Source organism: Solanum stenotomum, chromosome 9, assembly GCF_019186545.1.
Source record: "Solanum stenotomum isolate F172 chromosome 9, ASM1918654v1, whole genome shotgun sequence".
Lineage (NCBI taxonomy): Eukaryota > Viridiplantae > Streptophyta > Magnoliopsida > Solanales > Solanaceae > Solanum > Solanum stenotomum.
This window is the reverse complement of record NC_064290.1, coordinates 11,794,379-11,822,308: the sequence shown is the minus strand read 5'-3', so window position 1 is coordinate 11,822,308 and position 27,930 is coordinate 11,794,379. Positions and strand designations below refer to the sequence as shown.

Sequence of the window (27,930 nt, the reverse complement as noted above, 5' to 3'; positions counted from 1 at the left end):
GAGCTTACCTCATGCCATTTCATCATTTCCTCAACAATTAATGTGTCTGTGTCCACAAATTCACCAATCCACCCTCTCACATTTTCCTCTCATCTTTCCTAATTTCACTCATTTTGCAAAAAGCAAATCTCAAAAAGTTAAAAGATTCAAACAACCACTCCATCAAAAATGATTTTTAGCTGCAATTATTAGTGACAATTTCATCTTAGCACTTTTTGTAAATGTTGCTTAAAGCCTATAACGACATTGAATCTAATGGAAATGCTGATATAAAGATTTTAGAACTCTTTGTTGTGCATATTTATTAATGCTAAAAATTGAGTATTAAAAATGCATGACAGGCCTATATATAACTCTCTTTAGAAAGTAATGGGTCGATATTTTCTCCAAATGTCATACATTCCATTGCTATAAATACTAGGACAAAGAGGAGGAGCTAGTATCACCCTCATCAGTCATCACTAATTAAACACTAAGGCTTTATATCTAAGTTTTTATATTGTTCAAATTAAAATGGTGATTGTGAGCGGGAATACATCGCCTTTGCGTCCCTTCAGGGTAGAAGCAAGGCCTATAATTAGCTTCTGTTTGAATAGAGAGTTTGAAGGTGATGATGATGACGATGATGATGGAGCAAAAGTGGCACCTGCAGCGTAACCTCTTAGTATGTTGCTTTGAAACTATGTAGTGTTTTCTATTAGTCAATTTTCTAGAACTCAAAATATATCATATCAAATTAAACAATGTTTTAAATTATACAGCATATGTTAATTAATCTACGTTTTAAAAAAAAAAAAATTAAGCCATCACCAGAGTTGTGAACACTTTGTGTGGAGTTTGGATTAGGCTTGACCCCGACCATGTCTATATTTTCATCCCGAAGAAAGATACAAAGTTAGACCAAACCTCTAACAAGAAACCAACTACACAATATTTTCGAAGAAAAGATTAACCTGGATGACAAATTAAAAGAAAGTTGGCTACTTGATTTGCCCCTTGCAAACAATGAGCAACTATATGATACGTATTATATATGGATAAATAAAATGAACAGAGCAAGTATTTGGTAATTTAGCTTGAATTTCATTTTATTTTTTGTCCGAAAGAGTTTTTGAAACAACTATATACTTCCTTTGTCCACTTTCATTTGTCATGTCACACTTTTTGAAAGTCAATTTGACTAATTTTCAAAGTTAAATTAGATTACATTAATTCGATATTTTAAACAAAAAATTTAGATATTCAAAAACTATACAAAGAGTACTATAAATTGCAATTTTTTGCATATCAATATGATGAAAAAATACATCATAAAATGTTAGTCAATTTTTTTATGATTTGACTCTAAAAAGAAAAACCATGCAAATAAATGTGGACGGAGATAGTACATATTATATATGACAGAAATGGATTAATCTCTCATAATAGATCACATTAATTATATGGGTTGTCTCAGAAAGTTGTTGGACTAGATGAATTTTGATGATATAGACAAAGTGTCTTGGATCACTGCATGAGGTGAAAGCCTGGGAAGATAAATTGTGTATATAAAATTGGAGGTAAAGACTAATTTATCAAAAAGACTTATTGGTTCAATTTATTGCTATAATAATATCCCGCATCAGATATGTATTTTTATAACGCTTTTAGGTGAGATTATCATGTTTAATATCTTGTATAATTAGGATGTTTACGAGTCTGTTTGGGTTGCGTATTGGTTAAAATCAAAATCAAACCAATTTAATCGGCGGTTCGATTCTTATCGGTTTTCGGTTCGATTTGGTTACTAACCTACACAAAAATAAAAGAAACAGTTCATTGAAAAAAGTGACAACAATCCATTCAAAATTATAATAGTTAGAATGACTGACATTAATTACAGAACTTTCGATCACTGAATTTACTAATGAATAAAGCTTCAAAATTCACTATTTTAGTCTAAAAGGAAAGAGACAGTGTGACATTTTGAGTCTCACAAAAAATTGTCATAGAAACTCGTATACATGAAACCAATAAGATAAATGCTCTCACCTTGAAATATTTTTGCTTATATAAGTAAATTATAAATAATTTTTTATGAAACATATATATATATATATATATATAACCTTGTATTTCCGATGTGGCAAATTAAAGAGTGTGCAAAGAAGAGAAGAAACACGCGTGAATTGTGAAAACCATGAGTTTACCTCATGTCATTGCATTCCTTCAACAATTTGTGGACTTCATCAATTCATTTTGCAAAAGTAAATCTCAAAAATTAAAGTAAAAAGATTCAATGCTATAAGTAAAAAAGATTCACTAATAAAGATGATAGATAGCTTTCAATGAAATTAATGGGTCGATATTTTCTATCAATGCCACTTTCAATGCTATAAATAATAGGACAAGAGGAGAATAGCTAGTATCAACATTCCTCATCACTAGCTAATTACAACTAGGGTTTAATTTCCAAAATTCTCACTCTTTCAGATTTTTGAATCTTGTTTTTTCAAAAAAATGGTGATTGTGAGCGGAAACACATCACCTTTTCGTCCCTATGAGATAGAAGCAAGGTTTGTAATTAGCTTATGTTTGAATAGAGAGTTCGAGAATGATGTTGATGATGACGATGATGATGGAGCAAAAGTAGCACCTGCAGCATAATATGGTTAGGCATTATATGTATGTTTTCTTTTGAAAACATGAAGCTCATATATAAAATATGGTTTGTGAGGGAGAAATTGGTGTTTAATTTTCTCCTTAGAAATAGGAAACTAAACCCTAGCTATATATATGAGAATTTGTCTTCTTTTATTAGCCAAAAAAAAATATAGTCTTCTTTTTCCCCCCTTATATTAGCATAAGGACTTTTTCTTATTATTAATTGAAGCAATCATATATTTGAATTAAAAAGATGTCATGTCAAAATTGAACCATTTTTCCATTACACATCATCCTTAATAATAATGGTTGAATTTTGAGCATGGAAAATTGCTTCATATATTCCAAGAAATGAGGAACTTCAAACATCAAATTTTATCTCATATGTCAGAAATAAAGCTACATTTATGGACTACTTTAGATTCTCCTATTTTTTTTTCCTTTCTTACATATCCATTTGAAGATAAACCCAAAAATAAAATAAAAAATTGCGAAAAAACAAGAGAGTATTAAAGGGTAATGAATCCATCTGAAGATGTAATTTTCGAGATTTTGACAAGATTACCTGTAACTTCTTTGATAAGGTTCAAATGCGTTTGCAAATTCTGGTTTTCTCTCATCAACAACCCTAATTTCATCTCGAAGCATTTGTATAACCTAAATAACAAACAAAATCATCTTCATTTGCTAATTAGTCGCCGTGGAAACATTACAAATAAAAGGATCCTCTCATTGTCACAAAATGACACATTTGATGTTTTCATCAATCAAGATTTTCCAGAATACTTCAAAGACAAATTTGGTCACATAAGACTTATAGGTCCATGTAACGGCATCGTTTGTTTATGTGGTTATCCAGATAACATTGTTCTATGGAATCCATCAATTAGAGACTACAAAATATTACCTCAATCACAAATTCAACGTCTTGTTGGATCAACAGTACGTGGGAGTGATTTTGGATTAGGGTTTGATTCGAAGAAAAACAATTATAAGGTAATACAAATTTTATTTTGTCTATCGATTGATCGTGTTTTTGTTTATCAAGTTGAGATATACTCTTTGAATACAAATTCTTGGAAGAAGTATAAAGGGATTGTGCCATCTAAAATAAAGTATGGTAATACTTCATGGAGTATGGTATATGAAAATGAGATTTTTTGTTGGTTAGGTCAAGATGTTGATAATCATGAGGTGATACTTTTATTTAACATGAGTGAAGAGATTTTTCAAAATATTAAGTTACCATCAAATATTGGAATTTTTGGAGAGCAAGAAATTATGAGGAGTGTTTGGGTGATTGTGCCATTTAAAGAATCAATTTCACTTATTGTTTATTGTTTAAAAGAAGTGGAGAAGTATTATGATATATGGGTGATGAATAATGAATTGAGAGTTGAAAATTGTTGGACTAAATTGCAAAGAATTGGTCCTATTTCTAGGGTGGAAAGGCCTTTAGGGTTCTGGAAAAATGGTGAGCTAATTTTGGAAAATAGCTCTGGACAATTAGTGATTTATGATCCTTCAAATCAAGAAATGAAGACACTTGGATTTTATGGGAAAAGAGGCAGGCTGGAAATAGTTGTTTACAAGGAGAGTTTAGTTTCAATCAATATATCGTAGATAAGGTCTACATACATCCCACTCGATCCTCAGACTCCACTATATTGTTGTTGTTGTTGTTGATATTGCTTTTATGTGAATAGCAGTGGAGACAAATTTTTAAAATCTAGAATCAATGAGTTGAAAATGAAAATCGTGTTAATTTATGTGTATATTTAGATGTTTTTTGGAGTATGTATGTAGGATTCGAGATGAAAGGAATGGATTTAATTAATTGAACTCACAGATCCTATCCAGAATGCACTCGCTTTTGAAACAATAATATATATTTTTCATAGCTTTATGAACCCTTGAAGTTGATGTGAAGCTAATTTCTTCTTGTACATGAATATGAGTCCGGAGACAAAAGGACAAAAAAATTGAGTGAAATTTCCAAAAGAGCAACAAAAATAAGTTTGAAACCAAAAGTAACATTTAAACAGGAGGGAAACGGCCTCTAAATTGGGGTAGGAAGGCGCAGGTCCCTATGCGCCTTACAAGTAAGGCGCAAGGAGACAGGCTTTCTACTCCAAAAAAAAAAAAGTCTGAACATCTCAAATAATGTAGGAGATGGGAAGGGCATATTTTGACAACTTTTTCTTTCAAAACATGCATTTCTTTGTTCTTTTTATGAACAGTCAAATGCTCGGACTATAAGATTTTGTATCATACAACAAAAAAATACAGCATTCATCTATCTTCCCTTTGATGTAGCAAACCCCAGTTTGATTCCCTACAGCATACATACAACACCCCTATATGTTTACTTACTTAACCTTCTTGGAGTAACAAAAAAGGGAAGATTCTTGCTGTTGCTTCTGTGAAAAAAAACCTCTGTTAATTGTGTGAATAAATCTGTCTAAAACCTGATTTAATAAGGTCCATTTCCACGCTTCCGCTTAGAATGACCTCTATGCATGGTACCTCTATGCGCAGACGATCCCTGTACAGATAGACTCTTTGAGATACAGAACTTTGAGCAAATTTAATCCAATAAAACAAGTCTTTTGGACATGATAATTTGATGATTGATTCCAGTTTGTCTTACCTTTGATACATGAACGCCACCTCTTTGATGATGCATATTGGGGCGCTGATGCTGGCCATTGTACTCAAATGAATTGGGAGAAATGTTGGGATTCATATCCATTCTGTTATTCCACCCAGGATCAGACTGACCAATCTCAGTAGCACTAACCATTGTAGTAAGTGAGTCCACAGGCTCATGCAGCAATGATATTCCTGACATCCCATTGTAAGACAAGATACAACCCATTGCATTTATAGAGGCTGCAAGAACCTCAGGAAGAACTTTTCCAGGATGTGTGACCTGTAATAACATTCACTTACACATTAGACCAACCAAAAGCCACATATGTCAGTAACTATCTTGACATAGCAACAGAATGATACCCTAATTACTTTGTGTTGTTTTTCTTTCTGTTCTTCTCATTTTGCTTGGGGAGTGGAGGGGAGGCGTAAGGTTCTCTCTTTAAAACAATGCAGAACAAAAAAAATTACCTTGAATAAAATTGCTGCAGCTAATCTCTCTCTCAGGCAGTAAATTTGAGCAACGTCAAGAGCTGTTGACTCAAAAGGAATCCATCTATCAACAATGACCTTAACTGTATTATCAGGAGAAGACATAATTTTCTCTCCTTGATGGGCTTCTGACAGATCTGCTTTAATATTACATTCCTCGCCATTGTCCTCATCAGCATCTTCATAATCACTTTCATCATCATCATTGCCATCATCATCTTCTTCATTTCCAGGAGCCACTACAATCTCTGTTGCCAGCAACAACAGTGGGAGTGGCCCAATGACAGTGCAATTCCTTATAAGCAGACCTCCATCACCACGAGTTATCTCATCATATGCAATTAATGGTTGCTCATAGAATTTTTGGAATGAAAGCTTGAAGTTAGTTGAATGAGGGCTTAATCGAACTTTATCACCACCTGCAGTCTCAATGACAGCCTTCTTATTATTTTTCAGAGGCGGGAGCAGTCTTCCAACCATAGGGTACAAACCAGCAACAAGAACAGCATGTAGTATGCCTGGATCCTGTGCGTTAAGGTTACAGGAAGATCCATCTCCGGGAATAAACCCATTCCTCAATAGTTCAGATGCAAGTTGTTTACGCATTCCTGATAGCATATGCATAGTGCCTGAAGATACAAAGTACTTAGAACAAAACCTCGATTCTTGACCAGTTTCTCTCGCACTTTTCCAGCCCTCAAACGCAGCCACAACTGCTAATTGATCACTTCTTCCACCATACCATGAGGCTAACTCAGCTTTTGCAGCTGCAGCTTTATTCTTCTCATTTGGCAACATGGGTAGGGTAAATGGATCTCTATAGTCAGAAGCGCAAGCCATAGTCAATGCTGGGTCAAGGCAGTTCAATAAGATGGAAATTAAAAGCATCTTGCTTGTAAGCGGATGAACTGGTAAAGATCCTAGCCTTTCTCCAAGTTCTGTAAGTTTCTCATCAAATGACAGCGCCCCAATATCTTGAAGAACAATGATTGCATTACATATGGTCTCATAAACCGGAGGATCAAGTGTTTTCTGCAGGAATTCTTCTATCTTGCAATCAGGGTTAAGAAGCTTGACCTGCCAAAGAAAAGGTATTTAAACTGCTATATAGCAAGCTCTTTTGTTAAATATTTTACATTCACTGTGAGTAGATTTGTTTAACAAAACTAGAATAATTTTCAAAAGCCTACTGAATTACTTTTTATTTTCATTATTACAAGTTTCTTCACGTCCTTTCATCCCTAGCTAATGTTTTCAACTACCAACAAGCTCAATATATTTCACCTAATCATCTTTTTTATTTGAACTGGTAAAAGTTATTTCACCTAATCATCATGCAAAGTATTTCCAGTATGAAAATCATATTCCCAAATGACTAGGAAGAATAATGAAGCACCTGAAGACATAGTTCCTCTATAGGAATCCTCTTAATCTCAGGAACCTGGAAATCAGGCAATGAAGCTGCTCGAAGTTTTGAATAAAGATGATAACAAATCCCTGGCTGGCACCGCCCAGCGCGCCCTTCTCTTTGCTTTGCACTTGCTTTTGAGACCCATGAAGATTGAAGAGTTGAAACATTATTATAAGGGTCATAACTTTTTTCTTTCATTCGTCCACTGTCTATTACATAAACAACATCATCAATGGTAATGGCAGTTTCAGCAATATTAGTTGAAAGAACGATTTTGCGGCAGCCTGGAGGAGGGTGTCTAAAAACCTTCTTTTGCTCCACAGAAGGAACCATAGAATGGAGAGGGATCACTGAAAACTTAGACTGATCATTGAAATAGTGGCTTGCTCTCAATCTCTCTCGTGTTCTGTTAATGTCCTCCCAACCAGGAAGGAAAACAAGGATGGCCCCGTCCTCCGAGTCTATGCATATTTTTTTTAATAGTTGTTCAATAAGGACATCATCAATCAGTTCAGGGTCAACTGTTGATAGGTATTTGTCAAGTAAATGTTGCTGCTCCTCACAACTGGAAGATGATTTCTCCATGTGTTCCTTAATTATTTCAACAGCTTCTGTCTGATTCTCCTGCTCAGCCCAATCTAGAGCAGTTTTCCCATCATTAGCACGTAAATGGTAGTCAGCACCAAAAGAGAGGAGCATGCAAATGTCACCAACGCGGCCTTTTCCAGCAAACACCATCAATGGCGTCACTCCACTCAAAGAATGCTGATAATTGAAAACTTTTGGTCCCCCTTCAGAAGATATTAGATCCAAAAGGGGATCCAGATCATCATCTGAAAAAGCCAGATTAATTGCTTCATCTAAGGCAACTTTGTACTCCTCTGTTAATATTGATTCCTCAGGCATGACACTGGATGAGGTGGAATCAAGGTGATTATTTTTAGTTGACTTTACAATAGAAAGTACATCCTCAAGATAGAATGTTTTTACCTGGCATAGGTGTAGAGGCGTGTAAATACTTCAAAAACTCACATCATAAATCAACAAAGAGATAAATCAGCATATAGAAACTAGGAGAAAGGTTTTACAGGATAAGTAAATCCAGGGACTCGGATAACTGGGCAGCCACCAAAGTATTTTGAAAAACGTTCAGCATCCAGTGTAGCACTCATCAGAACCTGTTTGGAGGTCCACTCAATTGATTATATCATAAAACCACATACATATTACTGGAATAAAAACAAGAAAAAGAGGCACTGTTTTATTACAATACAAAAGCAAAATGAGAAGTCTTACCAAACGCAAATTTGGATATGAAGGAAGCAAGTCCCTACAAGTAAAGAAAGATCAACTTGAACATTTGCTGTTTCACAGTGGTTTAAATTGAAAGGAATTAAGTAGTGACACCTTTTTATGTTTCTTGAATGAAAATGACAAGCTAATTTCTAAAATCCAGACAGGTTTGCATAAATAAGCTACAGAAAGGAGGTTAATTGACTTGGCCAGTTGGCAAGCCAAAAATTAGCACATTATGATCCCAACTCCTGTCAGAAAGATCATTCATGACGGACAAAATTATAATCCACGTATCTATGTAACTAATAAAATAGATTAAACCAATGCACCTGAGAATAGCGAGCATGAAATCGGAGTAGCGATCCCTCTCATGAATTTCGTCCTGTGAAATTTGAAGTTTGTTAGGCAGTAAAAAACAAAGAAGAAGCACAGCTGAGAATGTGTCAAATTAGAAAATATAAGCATCTCTACAAGCAGAAGTAGAGAAGGATTAACATGACAAATGAACTTTGCAAGGAACAAAACAAACACCACACAGATTGAAGCCGGACTTGTGAGATACAAACATAAATCAAAGAGCCAAGTAAAAAAGTAAATAAATGATATTAACTAAATATATTGTTGCAGAGAACTGTGATAGAAGGAAAAAGAAGAAAGAGAAATATGAACATCAAAACTTCAGAAGGAACACACCAGATACAGACAAAAGATGGAAGAAACAAAAATATTACTCCCACAAATCTAAAACTTGCACTTGGGTTACGGTTTTCTACATGTAATCTTGAGAAATATTCAGGATATGATTCAATTCACAATGACATATTGCAAAAGGAGAATTGCTATATTTGACCATTTAGACTTTCTCTGAATATAAAAGGCTCTGTTAGAAACCAAACACTCAAGTAACTCATTAATGTCATTGATCTATACATCTATCAATAATGTATCTAGAAACTTGTGGTTTTTTACCTCAAAATTATCTCGAAAAATACTGCAAATATTAGGAGTCTTCATATTACCCTAAAAGAAAGTTATGGTTTTGGGGATAGAAACAAAGGAGGAGCCTCGCATTTAGATTTAGCAAAAGCTTGAGTTGGTGGTAGTTAGCTCGAGTTCCCCCAAGAAGGAGGAACACTTAGTGACCTTCCGTAGTTCGTTGGCCAAGATTCACATTGATAGTTAACTCCTTAGTAGGGGTGATAAACAGATGAGGTCTATCCTGAGTGAGAATCTTACAACCCAAATAAGCTCAGCGATGGATTTGCAGCTTAAGAGAAAAAGGAGGGTTAAGTGAGATCAGCCAAGGATCAAATGGGGTTGTGTGACTCAATGTTATCAAAAGCAAATAGCGCAAAAAAACGCCAAGGTCCATTGGGGCTTTTAAGTGCAAAGCGCAAATAAAGCATGGGCTTTAATTAAAAAAAGGCACCAAGGGAAAAAGAAACACAAATATGTATACAAAGAAATTGAAAACAAAATACGATAAGGTGAAATATCAATTGTTTAGTTTCGCCTCTTTGGAAGAGACTCATTGGCAAGGAATAGTATGTCTTCGAACCTTGATCAAACACTAAAGTGCACATAAAGCAAGGTGAATCGTTGAACACGTTTTGAGCCTCACTGCAGGGCTTAAGCGCGCTTTAAGCGTGCCTTTGACAACACTGGCTTGACAGTTGTCAAAACTCGGGAGATGAGGGAGAAGATGGCGATGGGGGCTTGGGGGAGTAGTGGTGATGCAAGGGATAGGACAACTAGTTGCATCAAGGAAGCAACGAGAAAGTTATTGCGGGTCTCAAGGGGTAACTTTGGAGGACATCGAGGGGATTGGCAGTGGAATGGAGAAGTCCAAGGGAAAGTGGAAACAAGGAAGGTTGCTAATGCAAAGTTGGTGGAGAGCAAGGACAGGGAGGAGAAGTGGATGACTAGGGAAAGGTATAAGATGGAGAGGAATGAGCAAAGTCAGAGGTGACGACAGCAAAAACGAAAGCTTTCAAACATTTTATGCGGAACTAGAGGACAAAGGTGGGAATAAGAAGATGTACAGGCTAGCCAAGGTGAGAAACCTAGACCAAGTGGAGTGCATCAAAGACAGGAAAAGGCAACGTATTAGTGGATAAGGAACTCATTACATGAAGATGGCATACATACTTCCAAAAACTCTTAAATGAAGACGGAGTAAGGGACATTGTGAAGGGTGATTTAGAGCACATCGAGAGTCATCGGGATTTTGGGTATTGTAAGGATATAAAGGTTAAGTATGTTATTCATAGGATGAGCAAAGGAAGAGCGATCATGCCAGATAAGATCCCAGTGGAATTTTTGGAAGATCACAATTAGGCAGGTTTAAAGTGGCTAACTAAGTTGTTAAATGTCATTTATTTTTTTTGACAAAGGTAACAATTTTGTGTATTAATATTTGGCACTAAAGGCTGGGATCCCAAATTTACATCATGGAGCTACATACAATTGCGTGTACTTAAAACAAAACTAAACTAGATCCTACTTCATCTTCCAAAGGACCTGGGATATCTCTAACCGCTATAGGATCATCTACATACTCCGAACTACACCAATAGCAAAAAGTGATTATGCAGTTCATTTTAATCCTGTGTAAAGGCCTACTACTACTCTCAAAGCTTCTCATATTTCTCTCCTTCCATATGGTCCACCAAATCACTGCTGGGACAATCCTCCATCTGCTTTGGTCTGTACTGCCACTGCCTTCATTGTTCCAGCTTTCTATAGCCTGACTTGCCCTTTGTGGCATGGTCCAGTTTGTGCCCCTGAAGCTGGTAAATAAGTGCCACAATTGTCTAACCACCTTGCAATGAAGAAACAGATGGTTGATTGTCTCTGCCTGTTGCTCACAAAAAAAACATCTAGGACACATATGTATTCCCCTCTTCATTAGATTCTCCTGTGTTAGTACCGCTTCTTTAACTACCAACCAAGTAAAGACTGTCACCTTATATGGAATTTTGACTTTCCAGATAAGCTTCCAAGGCAAAAATCTGAGATGAGTCCCCATTTGATTCAGGTTCTTGTAGGCAGAGCTAACTGTGAAGATACCTTTGCTGTGATGAATCCACCTAAGAGTGTCTTCTCCCTCTTTCAATCCTCCAAAATGGTCCAGGGTGCCATAAAATTCAGCTAGTCTATCCACCTCCCAGTCTTGTATCCTTCTTCTGTATGTTAAGTTCCATCCATGGATGGACCAAACTTCTTGCACAGTGGCCTCATGTTGCTGATTCAACAGATAGATGTCTGGAAAGAGCTGTTTGAGGCAGCCATTTCCTAACCAATTATCGTCCCAGAACAAAATCTTTCTTCCATTGTTTACATTGAATCTAGTTCTTTGAAAGAAACAATGCCACAAATTTCTGATTGATCTCCATAGGCTAATACCATAGGTAGAAGTCACTTCCTTAGTTTTCCAGTGATCTATCTTCTCATACTTGGCCTGAATCACTCTAACCCAAAGGGCCTGCTCCTCTTTAGGAAATCTCCACAACCACTTCATCATAAGGCTTTTGTTCTGTTTCTTTAAGTTTCTAAAGCCTAAACCACCTTGTTTCTTTGAAAGAATTACAGTCTTCCATTTGACCAAATGAAATCCTTTGTATTCTTTCTCTCCATTCCACAAAAAATTCCTCCTTAATGCATCAATTCTTTCCTCCACCTTAGGGGGGAGAGGAAAAACTGACATCAAATATGTTGGCAAAGCATCTAAAACTGAGTTGATCAGGGTCAATCTTCCACCTCTAGACAAATATTGTGCTTTCCATCTAGATAGTCTTCTTTCACATCTCTCCAGCACCCCATTCCAGATTTCATTGGATTTGCTTTTGTCTCCCAAAGGCATCCCCAAGTATACTGTTGGTAGTTTACCTATTTCTCCTCCCAAGATCTCTGTCAGATGTTGCATTCTATTCACCTCATTAATTGGAAAAATAAGACTTTTTCTCCAGTTGATATGGAGACCTGAAGTTGCTTCAAAAAGAATGAGTATCACTCTCAGGATCTTAAGTTGGCTTTCTTCTGCATCACAGAAGATGACAGTGTCATCTGCATATTGGAGATGAGTGACTTCCAATCTTAGATTCCCCTCATTTGCTACATTAAAGCCCCTTATCCACCCTTTAGTGTGAGCAGTCTTTAGCATATTGTTTAGGCCTTCCATCACTATAATGAATAAAAAAGGTGAGAGGGGATCACCTTGTCTTAGTCCTCTGTCTGATGGAAAGAAACCTTCAGGAGATCCATTTATCAGTATTGAGAATTTAACAGTGCTTATACAAAACTTTATCCATCTGATCCATTTCAATCCAAAGCCATTCTCTGCATGATTTCAAGTAGGAAGCTCCAATTGACATGATCATATGCTTTCTCTATGTCTAGTTTGCACATGACTCCTGGGGACTTTTCCTTCACTCTCGAGTCTAGACACTTATTGGTGAGGTGGACTAAATGATTACCTTGTACAAGAACAAAGACGATATTCAAAATTGCAACAACTACATGGGGTTTAAGTTGCTATGCCACATTATGAAAAAATAGGTGAAAGTGGTGCGGATAAGGATAAGGAGGGGTATGTCTAGTTTTGATGACCATTTCGGTGTCATGTCAGGCAGATCTACTACATGTCATTCAGATAGTAAAGAGATAGGTGGAAATGGTCCCAAGGCCTATAGGTGCACCGACAGCATACATTATGATGATTAAGGACATGTACGATGGAGCCAAGGCCTGAGTGAGGACAATGAAGGAGACTCGTAGCACTTTCCAGTCGTGATGGGGTTGCACAAGGGTCATCTCTAAGTTCCTTTTTGTTTTACCTTGGTGATGGATAAATTGACATGCCATATCTAAGGTGAAGCACCATGGTGTATGAGCAAATGACATAGTATTGATTAATGAGACTCCTAGTGGAGTTAACCCTAGGCTGGAGTCTTGACGTTTGGAGACAAGCCCTGGACTCTAAAGGGCTCAAGTTGAGTAGGATCAAAACTACATACTTGGAGTGCAAGTTCAATGATGCAACTCATGAGGTTGGCATGGAAGTGAGGCTTGATACCAGGCCATCCCCAAAAAAAAGAAAAAGTTTCAAGTGCATTGGGTTTTAAATTTAATGAAATTGAGATATAGGCAATGATGTTATGGATCGTATAGGTGCGGGGTAGACAAAATAGAGGTTCACCTCCGAAGTCCTCTATAATAAGAATGTTCCGCTAAAACTTAGAGGTAAGTTCTACAAAGTGCCTATTAGACAGACTATGTTGCATGGGGTGGAGTATTGACCAATTAAGAACTCTCATGTTCAGAAGATGAGAATGTTGAGGACTTGAGGTAGATATGTCAACATACTAGGACAAATAAGATTAGGAGTGAAGATATCATGAACAAGATGAGAGTGGCCTTCATGATGGACTAGATAAGGAAAGCGAGATTGAGATCATTTGAACATGTGAAGAGGATATGTACACAGGCCCCAAAGAAAAGGTGTGAGAGATTGGCACAAGTAGGACGAAGAAGTATGGGGGAGAGGTGATTAAACAGAATATGGCGTATCTTTAGCTTACCGAGGATATGACCTTAGATTAAGGGAAAGGGAGGTCGCTGATTAAAGTAGAAGGTTAGTTGGTAGTTGAGCATTGTCTTACTTTTTTACCAGATAGGGTTGGTAGTAGTTTGGTGCACCGTACCTATTTCTTGTCCTTCGATATCTATCACTATAAATTGTTTCTTTTTGATGACAAACTACCGATTGTTTCTTGTGCTTTCATTACCGCATTATTTTGTTGTTCTTTTTCAAGAATGTTATGTAATGCTTCCTTTATTATTTGGTATTTCTTTTTTTCTTTTATATATTCTTTGATATGTGTTACTTGAGTCAAGGGTCTTTCATAAACAGCTTCTCTATCTTCAAGAGATAGGAATAAGGTTTGCGTACAATTTATCCTCCCCAAACCCTACTCGTGGGATTATACTAGGTATGTTCTTGTTTGTTTTTTTTTTGATGAAGAGGTATGTTTTTTGTTTATTTGTTGTTACCCTAAAAGACAACACTATGAAGATGCATGGAAATGCAAATCCATGACTCGAGTGGAGAGAACTATGAAATATTTTGTAGGGGAGCCCTCAGTATTCAAAGATTGTTATGTTATCATCGGAATAGATAAACTTGTCATCTTCATACTTCACATTTTTGACTTCCCCAGATGTGAGTATAGTATTTTATTTATTTTATGACAAGGGAAACCCGCAATCGCTACCCTTTGGGTGCGCAGGGTAAAACCCCAGCTCCTATGCAATAACTCGCAAACTACACAAGAGAGTAAACCCCCAATAGGCAAGCCCAATGCAACGAGCTCGACCCAGAAAGAAAACCCCTTGCTTTTGCTGGCAAGGGGTTTCAAACTTGAGACCTTCAACATGGACTAAGTTGCTCGGACTTGGGTGCGGGTATCCGAGATGAATGCGAATCCGAGAGTCAGATTAGGCAAAATTTAAATTTTAAGATTCGGGGGTACGAATCCGAGCATGGATACGGGTGTGGGGATTCGGCTAAAAATATTCAATATTATAAAATATAATAATAATAATAATAATAATAATATTAAATATTTTGTAAAACACTATACGTAGAAGTATATCAATTATAGATGTACAAACATAAAATATAAACTAAATCAAATCAGAATTCGGTTCAATTTGATTTGATTTTTTGGCTTAATCCAAATAATGCACTCTCCTACATCGGGCCATTTAAAAGAATAAATTAATTATGACTTGTTACTAATTAATTTTTAAAAAAAAATTATAATTCCTTTTATTTATTATAAAAAAAATTATAATCATATATATATATATAGCCCAACTTAAATTAGATAGTACAATTCATTAAAGTGCTGTGTTGCCCTTTCTTCTCCCAAGAAACCCTTAGCATGCTCTGTTCCTTTTCAAGAAAAAAAGTTTCTCTCTTCTTTTTTTTTTTTTTTTTTGATTTGCACCGGGTGTCCGAGTCTCTTTGAGCCCCGACTAATCCCGGGGGTGCACAGGCCCTCGGCAAGGAGTTTCCCGCAAGTGCACCACGGTTAATTCAGGTTTTACCCAGTCCGATGGCCCTCAGAAATTGTTTGCACCTAGTGGGTTTCGAACTTGAGACCTTGAAAGGGAGCAAACCCCAAGGCTCAAGTCAATTGCCAGCAGGCCAACCCCTGAGGGTTTCTCTCTTCTTTTTCAAGAAAAAGACTTAGAATTCTTTCTTCTTTCCCATGAAGCCTTCGCCTCCTCTTGTACAAGAAAAAACCTTTTCTCTATTTTTTTCCATGGAGCAACCAGACCATGCGACAACTTCGTCAGAGAAAAAGTCATCAACTTTAATTGATCTCTTCTTCCCCTTTTTTTTCCTCGGCTCTGGTCAAAGTATCCGGATCAAATTGACCGAATCTGACACGCACCCCGCACCCGCACCAGAGTCGCGTCGAGATGGGTTTAGCTGCAAAAATGAAGAGTCCACGCAACATAGAACATGGAAGTCCCAAGCCCAAACCAACTATTGACAGTTAAGCCTTAGGCGCAAGGATTAAAGAAGTATGTTGATTCTGATCAAACCCTACATTTCTAAAAGGGAAGAAAAGGCAAAAGCCTTCAATAGGAATTATTTTGCAAACTCAAATTTACAACTCAAAATGGGATTCCAACATAATGATAAATGGTCCATTTTTGTAATGTTGCATTTAGATCTTATTATGAAAAAGAAAAACTGCAAAGCATAATGATAAACCAGACGACACGAGAAAGCTCCACATGCTCCTCAAAAGATAGCAATAACTTTGACCATGAATGCTTATACTGCAAAAATCAAATATAATTCTGTTCTATGTATCGGCAAAACCCCTCCATAAATTTAAAGAGCAACAAAGCTTTTGTAGCATAGAAACAGAAATAAGATTTTGCACCAATCAGCATCTAGGTTATCCTAGATATACTTTCAGCACATGATCTCCAGATGACCAATGAGTAAAGAGGCCCTTTCGTACATCTTAAAGAAATGTGTTAATTTAATCTTCACCTCATTCTTAATTGCAACAACTAGGTTATCCTAGATATACTTTCAGGACATGATCTCCAGATGACCAATGAGTAAAGTGGCCCTCTCGTACATCTTAAAGAAGTGTGTTAATTAATCTTCACCGGATTCTTAATTGCAACAACACAATTGAGTTAAGAGAGGTAGTGGATGATGCAGTAACTTCATAAAAGCAGTTGATTAACAGCTCACGAGAAGAGGTCAAAGCATATGCCAGAGCAGTAATTAAAGTATAAAATGCTTCAGAGCATATGTAAGAACATTAATTAAAGATTGAAATGATAAGTACCACAATGATGTGGGTTATATCAGAAATGGGATCCTTGCCCATTTTCCCAGGGGCCTCCTTGTTGAAGCTGGCACTTCCATTGGTAATCAGGACCCTCAGTAGAATCCCATTGGTACAAAACATGATTGATGACTGCTTCCCACCTCTGCTTTCCAGCCGTATCTGGAATTCACCACAACTCAGTAATTAAAAGCCGTACATAACTTTACATGCGAAGAATGGTTAAGAGGCAAGAAGACATTTTTCGATTGTTTTTTTTTTGGTGGTGTTGGTGGTGTGTGTGGGGGGGTTGGGGGGAGGGGGGTGAAGCAGTGACAGTGAAGGCATTAAGAGTGTTAGAACAACCAGAAAACTAACGTCACTCATCTTTTTTTTTGGTGGTGGTGGGGGGGTGAAGCAGTGACAGTGAAGGCATTAAGAGAGTTAGAACAACCAGAAAACTAACGCCACTCATCACAAACTAAGCATCACATATGAGAAAGCTATTGCTGAGATCCCTCCCCTGTTGCACACGCCTGATTTATGTTTAGGAACGCTTCTTGAATTTGAAAATCATGTGATAAGTCGCAGATAAGTAAGAAACAGAAGCATTGATTCAGGTTTACCTCACCTCACAAATAAAAGTTTTATTTGACCCTCCACTTTAGAAAGGAAAGAATTTCAAAGAATGAACTCCACCATCACAAAATCCTTTTTAATAAAGTAAAAAACCTCCAACCTGGATTTCAAATGGGTTGGATAGGATATCCATTTAAACATGGGTAGGATTTGCAGTTTTTCCTATTTGATACTGCTAATCGTCATAATTTATTCTATATGATTTAAACCTTAACTTACCAAAAGAAATCATTCCATTTGATTCACTTTGAACTTTCATCCTTTTTGGCACTTAATCATCTGACTCTTGTAGAAGTTCTTGATATGGATATCAAGTTTGAAAGTCTGAACATGTTCTCAGTTATTGTTTTTAGCTTGATATTGAGCAGAGAGGTCTTGAAATCTTTTTTTCAGTAAGTGAAAGAAAGGAAAAAGAAAAATTTTGTACTGGGTCAAAATGTTTAGTCCCAATACCAAAAGAATAAAATAAATATTGGTAAAGGGAAGGAGTACACGTGTCATTCACAAAAGACAGTTGCCAAACCCAATTTACTTATAAATTTGTCAAAGGAAAAAGTGACCCAGCAAAATTGAAAAAGAAATAACTCAATTAGAAACAGTGTAGTACCTTGTAACCAACAGTATCCCCAACACTTTCGCCTCTTTCAGCAGAAATTCTCTCAGAAACTGCACATTGGACAAGCAATACTCAGAACATTTATGAACTGATTACCACATTCCACATAACACATGAAAAGAAATGAATCCTTCAGAGCGGGCATAAAATGCCAACCTGATGTGGCAGAAATTCGTCGTGGCTGAGTACAGACAATTTTACATGTCTCGCCTTTACCCCACATATGATCTAAAATAAATTGAGGGACCTGAATCATAGGGAGGAAAAGTTATATCTAGTAATACTACATCTTCTTTGAGAAATACTAAAGAACACAGACTAAACAAAGGTTTGAAGTTCTAACCTGTGTAGTTTTCCCGCATCCAGTTTCACCAGAGATCAAGACCACCTGCACATGGAAAATAGTCCAGCCAAGATGAGAACTACCAAGCATCCAAACCCCGTAGCAGGCATTAAACCAAAATATGATACAAGCAGTGCCAACATGTTCTATTTTTGAGGGTAAGAAGTGCAGTCTTGACGAATGAAAACAGGCCTTTATCTCATCTCAAGGACCTTTCTCAGTTTGAACATAATGACGGCAGCATTGATTGATAGAGATTGGAGAAGCAAAAGTAGAAAGGCGTAGTCAGGTCATATTGTTTGATGCTATATAATGGTCACCTGATTAGATTCTATAGTTGATGTAATAGCATCCTTGAAGGAAGCAATTGGAAGCTTAGACCTTTGTAATGTAATCTGCAAGTAAATAACCAACAAGCCATTACTAATTCTTTTGTTGTTCTATTTTTTTCTGAAAGCATATTACAAGCTAAATCAAGAGCAACAGTATATAATATTTGTCAGCTCTAAATAGAAGATTGAAGAAAACCTGTCTCATGTTTGGGGTTTTTTCTATTCTTGACGCAAATGACTCGACCCTTTTTGCAATTTCAGACATGCTCATGGCAGGTTTACAGAACATATCATCCTTCTTTCCTCGTAATTTATCAAATTTCTTACTGTGTTTCCCGACTACTTGTTCACTTGTCTCCCCATCACCAGGTGGATATCGCATAAATAAATCCTGTAGAGCATATTTTGCCTCCTCCGAAAATTTAAAACAACTTAGCACATCCTTTCCTTTCAGTGTGTCCATGTTCTGTTTAGTCTTGAAAATAGATATACGACGTTGATCCCCACGCCTAAGATAAGACAGGCCCATCATCATCTTAAGTCAGAAAAGGAAAAAGTTTACCCTGTCTATTTAGCAGCCAGAGAATTATGATGGCACGTTACTATAAGATGCTATGGAAAAATACAAGTAACATGTCATAGTGCTGAAACTTACTACACGTACCCAGAACTTTTTGATTTCATTCCCATTTTCCGGCATAACTTATGAACTGCAGCTCTATCGCGGTTTGAAAGGTTTGATTCAAATGTGTACACTGCATCAACAAATAGATATCCATAACATTTTACATACAACAACAACAACCCTTGAGAAGGTAGAGAGATTGTTTCCGATAGACCCTCGACTCCAAGTAAAACATATAAAAAATTAAGTATGAAAAGCAATACAGTAGTGAAGAACCCATGCTGAAAACAAATGGAGAAGAATTAATATTTTACATTTTACAGTAGTGACTTATAACATTTAACATATAAATCAGAATTATCTCATTCACATTTTTTTGTTGAATAAAGTCAGAATTACCTTATTTACATGTAATGGGCAATTATAGAAGAAAAAGGGAATTAAAAGTATCATCTAAGTATCAAGAGAGTGGTTAAAATGTGTCCAGACTACTTCCTATCAATTCTCCCCAAAAAAAAGTCATATTTATTGTTTGAAGTTCTAAGTAGCAGCATTTTTACATGTGGATGCTACAAAATACAAAAATTACAGAAAAGGGAACCAGCAGCATAAATTGAACATAAATCATAACCAATGTAATAGTTGCCAATGAAAAGCATAACACTTTTGCAAAGATTAGAATGTGCCACTAAAACCACATACCACCTGATTGTGTACCTCCCTCTTACCCCAATTCAGTTTGTTTTTTTGTCTCTTCTGTATAGAGCTATTCACATCTTTAAGTTGTTTTTAGCTATAGCAGAAAACTGAACACCCCTAACTTGTCTTTTACAAATTAATAAGTGTACGAACGAAATGCAACTTAAACACAATTAGGATTTCATATAACTAACCCCACTCAATTTTCATAAAAAAAATTACAATCTTTATGCATCAAAACATAGTTTGTACACAATATTTTACAATCTTTAATCGTCAAGACATAGTTTATACAAAACATTTTACAATCTTTAATCATCAATTATATCTTTTTATCAAAATCCAGCTTCCAAAGCACCACATATAGCAACAAACAAAACATGATATATTAACCTACAACCAATAAAGTATTAATCTTTTTTCTCAACAACTAAACAAGATGAAGTAAATGGGGTTTATCAAATAATTGTTACCTTCATCATTAGAAGCACGAAACTGTTCAAGAACTTGGGCAACCCGAATCTGAGTGGATTCTGCAACATTGGTAACCTCTTGTTGTTTTTGGCCTTTCTTCTGCCTCTTCTTCCCAACCCCAGATGATGATGGAGCTGTTGACGCCATTTCACTCAATCTTGATTATTTCTTTTCTGTAATGTCCCTTTGTATACTTATTTCTCTTCCTCTTCGCGGCGCCACTCTTTGCCCTTCTACTCTTCTTTCTTCAACTCTTGTCAGACAATTTATATACCAAAGATGAAAATCCCCATAAAAGTTACTATTCCATATGTATGAGAAAGGGTTTATGTAGAATACTAATTAGAAACATATAATTAATCTTTCTTGAGATATAAATGAACATAACCTAGGACGGTTCAAAATCGAATCGAGATTAAATATTCAAAAAAATTATAGTAATATGTTATTGGTTTAACTTGGTGATGATTTTGATTTCTTTTTATTATTGAATTATCGATTTTTAATGGTTTGAGGGTTTTTTTAAAAAGGATTAATCGATAATTTAATAGTAAATTAAATAACTATATTTTTACAATTTTGAATATAAAGTCCTTTACTTAGAGTTAAGTTTCGTACTTTATTTCTGGTTGTCTCAAACTATTGGTTATTATACAATGTAACAGTGTTTGTTTTTGAGCAAGATGGAGGTTGTAAACACATGTGCATGGTTCATTTGGTTTGTCGCCTTATTTCTAATTGATTTTCAATTATTTTTTTGTATCAATTTTAACGGTAAAACCAATAACGATCAATAAACAATAAATTGATGACTGATAAATCAATATATTGATGGTTCTATAACGATTTAGCATGCCTACTAACCAATATTCGATAAGTCGAATCGATAAACTTCAAATTAAACCTAACTAACCGATACGCAACCTAATTTATAGCATGTTGGCCCATCAATCAAGAGGCCAAAAGCACTTGAGAAAATAAAAAAAAGGAAGTTGTTTGGTCAATCAATACAACTGTTTTTAAATATAAGTACAACAATTTTTGCTTGTTACAAAGCATAAGCAAGAAAAAAAAAATCAAGATAAAAGTATTTCTACCTTTCATACATCTTAATTAGCATATCCTATGTATATTATTAAGTTCCATTTTAAGAATCTTATTCTTTATTTTTACACAATATTTTTAAAAATAAAATTATGCTATGTATATTATTATTTTATGTTTAATTTGTGGACATGTAATAAATCTTAATAATTACTCCTTCCTTCCCATAATATCATTTTACTAAAAATAATTATATCATTCTAGTTGTCCACCTTATTATATCAAAAAAGTATAAATTAATTTTTTTTAGATTTTACACTTGCAATTGGAATTCTTTTTTAAAGTGTTTACATTTGTTTTAAAAATTCCTAGAAAATTTTTAAGGGTGAATTAGTAAAATAACCTTTTTATTTATGATTTTTTGTTATGCGTATAAAAAGGAAAATGATCTACTAATGTGGAACGGGGGAATATATTCAAGGTCGAAAGCTATATTGTTCTCAACCCTACGAGGAGGATATACTCTAATATTTATCTGTATTGCACACTGACCTTATTATATTATTCATTTTATCTTAATTTATGCGATACTGATAAAATTTGAAGAGTCAATCAAATTTTTATATAGTTTTAAAATATTTGAATTATTAGTAATTATTGTGATCTATTATACTCTTTACGTAATTTTCAAAGAATGTGTTACTCTCTGTGTCCCAACGTATGTGTCATTGGAAGAATTTCGAGAGTCAACTAAAAAATTTTAATATATTAAATTGTTAATTATTATGATTTATAGTACTTTTTACATAATCTTTAAATTATATAATCAAATTTTAAAATGTTAATTATTTTGATTTATAATACTTTTAACATAATTTTAAAATATAGAACATATTAACAAACAAAAAAATAGTAAAGCTTTAGGGGTTTGAACTCAAAGTTTCAGCTTTAACTACAAAGACCATAAACAAAATAAAGACCACGAAATAAAAACTACCAAACAGACAACTGAAGCTGCTCAACTATGCCTTCTTAAATTGTTGTTTACCAATGTAATTAATATTCAATATTTTCAACACTTTCTTGTGTAATTAATATAAATGTATAATTAATATTTTAAAAAACTACGTAAATGGACCATAAAAACTCAAAATAATTACATGTTCCTACCTCAATCCAAAGTAATTCAAGAAATATTCTTTCTCTAAAAAAAAAAAAAAAAAAAGTACAGTCCATACCCCAATACATTAAGATTGATAATGAATACGATATATTTATACTGATTTAGTATCAATTAAACGAAATTATCAATCTTAATGATACCAATACGGTATATGATACTGATTTAGTATCAGTTAAACGAAATTAGTTGGAGATATATAATATAATTATTTAGTAGAGTATGAATATAAAAGGCTATATGTTTGTAATTATTTTGTTTTTATAGGGTATTTGCTTAATTTTCCATAATATGTATCCATTGGGCCAATCAAATTAATTGGACCTTTAAGATATGGACCATGCAAGTCCGCAGCTAGTGGTGGCAAATGGGTGGGTTGGATCAAATTTAGGCGGGTTGAAAATGGGTCAACATAAAATGAGTAATAATTCAACCCGCCCATAGTTGATATGGGTAAAAATGGATTGGGTAAAATACTAGTTTACCCATATTTATCCATATTTTCATGAGTAAATAGTACTCTACTTAAGTATTCAACATGGAGAAAATATTTTAGTCTTTTTTTAGATGAAAAATGTTGAAAATGCTTCATTTAGTTTTATTGTATCATAAAAGTAAAAAAAAAAAAATCCTAACTTTTCAATATAAAATAAATTTATGTAATAACAAGGAGAAAATGTCTTAGTCTTTTTTTTAGATGAAAAATGTTGAAAATGCTTCATTTAGTTTTATTGTATCATAAAAGTAAAAAAAAAAATCCTAACTTTTCAATATAAAATAAATTTATGTAATAACAAGGGGAAAATATTTTAAATTTCAAAGTAAATGAATAGTTGCATTTTAGGACTAAAACATGCTTAATGCACTTTAAGGCTTAAGCAATGTCAATACTAATACATGATTTGCTTATTTTACACTATTATTTATTATCCAATATAAAATTAAACAAATATAAAAATATAATTATAATTAACAAAAGAAATGTTCATTTAAAATGTATATTTTTGGAGGGCCAAAATTTTCACCTTTTCAATTATAGAGAAAAATAATTAGTTCTATAGAAGAACATAAAAAGGAAGAAAAGTTACAAATTTTTTTAGTGATATCATGATTTTTTAGTGAATAAAAGTTAGAAGCTTAACCCCTTTGGCTAATCCATATTTTACCCATAGTTTACCCATATTTTTGTGGGTTGAATATGGGTAACAAACCATATTTTACCCATGTAAAAAGTCACTCACCCAACCCATTAAAATATGGGCGGGTAGGACGAGTTACCAAAATGTGGGATCATTTTACCGACACTATCCGTAGCATAATATATGGATCAAACAGGGAAAAATCACACCATATACACATTTAAGAGACAATATTACGAGTTTTAAACCTACTCTTAAAAATTCTTACTTATAACAGTTTAATTACGGGTTATGACATATCAATTAAATTTAATTTTAATTTATTTAATAAATGATTAATCTATTTATATTTTTATATTATTAATTAATAATATTTAATTAATTTGATTTTAGTTCCTTTTTTAAAACTGAAATTATCAGTTACATATATTTATGGATTTTACATTGATTGCACTTCCTTATTTAATGTTACACTCATAACCTCCCATTAGTCAATCCCACCACCCTTCCCCCACACCTATCCAACTATACACACTATCACCCCACTTTCACCTTCTTCTCTCTCATTTTTCTCACCAGCCAACTACACCAACATTCAATCTTTCATGTAAACTTACATTAAATTAAATACTCAGGATACCATAATTACCTTTTATAATTATCACTAATATTTACACTATCTTATGTATTAAGCTGGAATAAATTTTATTTTTAACAGTATGCAATTTGTATGATTAATGAATGAACAGTGTAGAAAGTTTGAACGCTATATTAAACACTAAGTTTATAATGCACTTCAAACCAATTATGTTTCATATCAAAACAAAACGTTAATCTAAACGACAAAATAAAATAAAAATTATATATAGTCTAAACAAATAAACAATCATTAGTTTTGCACAAGATAATTTGAACATGCTTCATGTTGTGGCGAACTTGACAACTTCTATTGCAAGTAACTTTGGACCTTTTGAATTTCACATCAGCAACCCTTTTTCATATATAATTCATTTCATTTGAAAATCAACATAATTCTTTGTTTCATTAAAATAAAATAACAATTAGTCTAACATTATACAAATCAATTAGAAATAAGTTAAATAATATTAATTTTTCATTCCAAAGACAATACAAATTTCATCCATAAAAATCATTATAATAACAACTAAATTATACACACTCGTCATTATTTTTTCATACAAATATCATTCAGACAGCACATTACAAAACAAATTTCATACAAAACATAATATTTCACATTTAATACTCACTTAATACACATTTCATACAACAATCATCATTCATACCAAATTTATACATTTTCATACTCATTTAATACACATTTCATACAAAACGATTATTCATTCAAACTATATACATTTGCGTCCCAAATAATTAATTATTGTCACCCAACTTTATACAAAAATAACAAAACTAATATAAACTCAACAATTTCACGTTTAATACCAATTTAAAACACTTGTAATACACTTCGTCAAGAATTCCATTTTTTTTTACATTTTCTTAACACACTTTTCATACATAATTCATTCAACTTATACTATCAAATTCATTATCAAATAAAATAAATTTTCATAAATTCGTCAACATTATAATTAAATTATTTTTACAAAATAATTAGCACACTTTCATACAAATTTCATTCAATTTATTCTATCAAATTTATTCATAAAATCACATTAAATTTATAATTTCACAAAACAACAACCGTATACAAAATAAACAAAAAAAACACTAATTTTTTACATTTCACAACAGTAAACATAATATGATATCAACAGTTATCAAAATATGACTCCACCTTCAATTAATCGACAGTTTGATATTTTTGTTTCATTTCGCTATCATTCTAAAACAAACGTTAAACAATAATAAATACTAACACGAAGGATCCCATCTTTCACCATGTTTGATTAAAATTGATACGTAGTTGTCCATCACAACAAAATCAAGAATTTTCAAAGATGAAAAAAACTTCAATTACTCGAATGTGGGATTTTTTTTTTGTTGAAAATTGAAGAGAGAAACGTTGAAGTTTTTTTGTTGCACATTGAAGAGAGAGAAACGTTGAAAAAAAGAAGAAGAAAAAATCTGAATTTTTATTTGATTTTAACTGATTTGAGTGAATTAAGGATACTCAATAATCTTAATTAGTTTAAATCCCTTAATTCGTGATATTTATTAATTATCTACAATAAATTCAAATTAAATTAACACAACAATTTCAGTTTATTACTTGTTTTCATTAAAAAACGTTTTTTTTTTTCATTTTTCTTTTATCTCTTTATTTTATTTAAACAACTTTTTTCAATTATTGAAAACAGTTTTTTTTTTTTTAAAAAAATATTTGTTAGAACCTGAAATTTTTAATGTTATAACTTGAAAGTCTAAATCTACTGCTATAGCTTAAAAATATTACTATAATATATGACATATATAAAATTTACACAACAAACAGTTACTTTTGTTCGATCCTTTTATTTGTAGCTGTGTGGGGTGGAGGTGAGGGAGATTTCGACAAGTGATAATTATATATATATTCATAAGTATTTATTGGCATATTTTTTTGCTAAAGATTAGATTTAATTATTGAAGCTTAAAAAGTTTGGCATTGGGTAGCTATCACCATATATAATCGATGATTTAGAGTTTGTTTGACATTCCTGCTAAAAATAATATTTATTTTCAAAAGTATTTTTTTAAAAATAGTTTTTCAGAAAAGTACTTTGAAAAAAGCAATTTGTATTTGATTGATTCATTTGGAAAAAAAAAACTGATAAGCGAATTGTGTTCGACTAATTTTTTTTTTAAAAAAAATAATATTTTTGAGAGTTAAACTAAGAAAAAGGACAAGTAGTAGTGCATATATTACCAAAAAAAATATTTTTATTAAATCAAAATCTACATAGTCAAATTTTCAATCAATATTATCATAGGTGGATATAAAAACAAATTAAATATTGATATAATATTAACATGATGATTTAAATATAATTAAAAATATCAAGAAAAATCAAATTAAAAATTAGTACATGATATAAACCACTACATACGAAAAATTCATCACAAAAATAAATAAATAAATATAGGGGATATATTAGTAAATATGTATATATGACAGGGATGTTTTGGTCTTGCAATAAGCAATTTTCTACTTCTGCTTCTTCTTTTTTTAAGAAGCAGAAACTTTAGCTTCTTCCTAACAACAGAAAAACTGTGTGCTTCTATTTAAAAGCAATTTAGTGATTAGCCAAACACCTTATTTTCCCAAAATAAGTGTTTATGGCCTTCCAATAGCAATATCAAACATACTCTTAACAAAAAACACTATTTTTTTTTTAGCATGCTCCTCCTAATTTCATGCTAGAGATATATACCTATATCGTTCAAGAAATTAACAGTCATTTTTATCTAAAACTAATGAAGACAATATACAATTGATTTGGACTTAAAATTCCGACCTAGAAAATACATCCTTGACGTGTATATATACTAGATGAGTGTCGCCCGTGCTAAGCACGGGCCCAACATTTTTAGCCAAGTAATATTAATATTTTGCACCAGCAATGGTACTGTCATTCATTCCTCAAATGGTCAGGACTTGACTTTTAGTTCCTTGTATGTTTGCTATGATAGATGTCTAAAATGACACATAAAAAACATATAAAAGCACATGCATTTTTTTTAAGATAAGGCAACAATCTTCAAAATTACACGTGCCTAACTCTTCCCATAAAATTCATTGGAACCATAGCTTCATAGGTAAGAACCAGTAGCCCCATCACTACCATTTGTATACATCTAAGTGAAAATTAACTTTGAAATTCACCAAAAAAAAGGAGCACAAACAATGTGTTTTGTCTACATTTTGCTCCTAGAAAAATGAATAGATTTATCACTTGTGTCTATCATTCATCATTCAAACCTGAAACAAAAAAACCTATTAGCCTGAATAAATTCATCA

The 27,930-nt window shown here is 33.5% G+C and overlaps 2 protein-coding genes across 3 annotated transcripts; one reads left to right on the top strand and one right to left on the bottom strand.

The window, feature by feature from the left end:
- The first annotated feature begins 2,274 nt into the window (after positions 1 to 2,274).
- On the top strand, positions 2,275 to 4,901 carry LOC125875810 (F-box protein CPR1-like). The gene has a single exon (XM_049556849.1). It carries the CDS (start codon positions 3,163 to 3,165, stop codon positions 4,264 to 4,266), a length of 1,104 nt encoding a protein of 367 aa, XP_049412806.1. The 5' UTR covers positions 2,275 to 3,162; the 3' UTR covers positions 4,267 to 4,901.
- LOC125875809 (DExH-box ATP-dependent RNA helicase DExH6-like) lies at positions 4,845 to 20,781 on the bottom strand. 2 transcript variants are annotated; one of them, XM_049556847.1, is made up of 15 exons: positions 20,582 to 20,781; positions 19,449 to 19,539; positions 18,981 to 19,293; positions 18,773 to 18,847; positions 18,453 to 18,497; positions 18,266 to 18,356; positions 18,101 to 18,159; positions 16,876 to 17,037; positions 8,824 to 8,876; positions 8,495 to 8,528; positions 8,287 to 8,376; positions 7,184 to 8,188; positions 5,767 to 6,864; positions 5,294 to 5,575; positions 4,845 to 5,188 (listed from the first exon to the last, which is right to left on the bottom strand). In XM_049556847.1, exons 1-15 carry the CDS (start codon positions 20,727 to 20,729, stop codon positions 5,117 to 5,119), a joined length of 3,618 nt encoding a protein of 1,205 aa, XP_049412804.1. In that variant the 5' UTR covers positions 20,730 to 20,781; the 3' UTR covers positions 4,845 to 5,116. The 2 variants fall into 2 exon arrangements, with proteins under 2 accessions (XP_049412804.1, XP_049412805.1); XM_049556848.1 differs by lacking the exon at positions 20,582 to 20,781 and having other exon boundaries at positions 19,440 to 19,539.
- Positions 20,782 to 27,930: the final 7,149 nt, after the last annotated feature.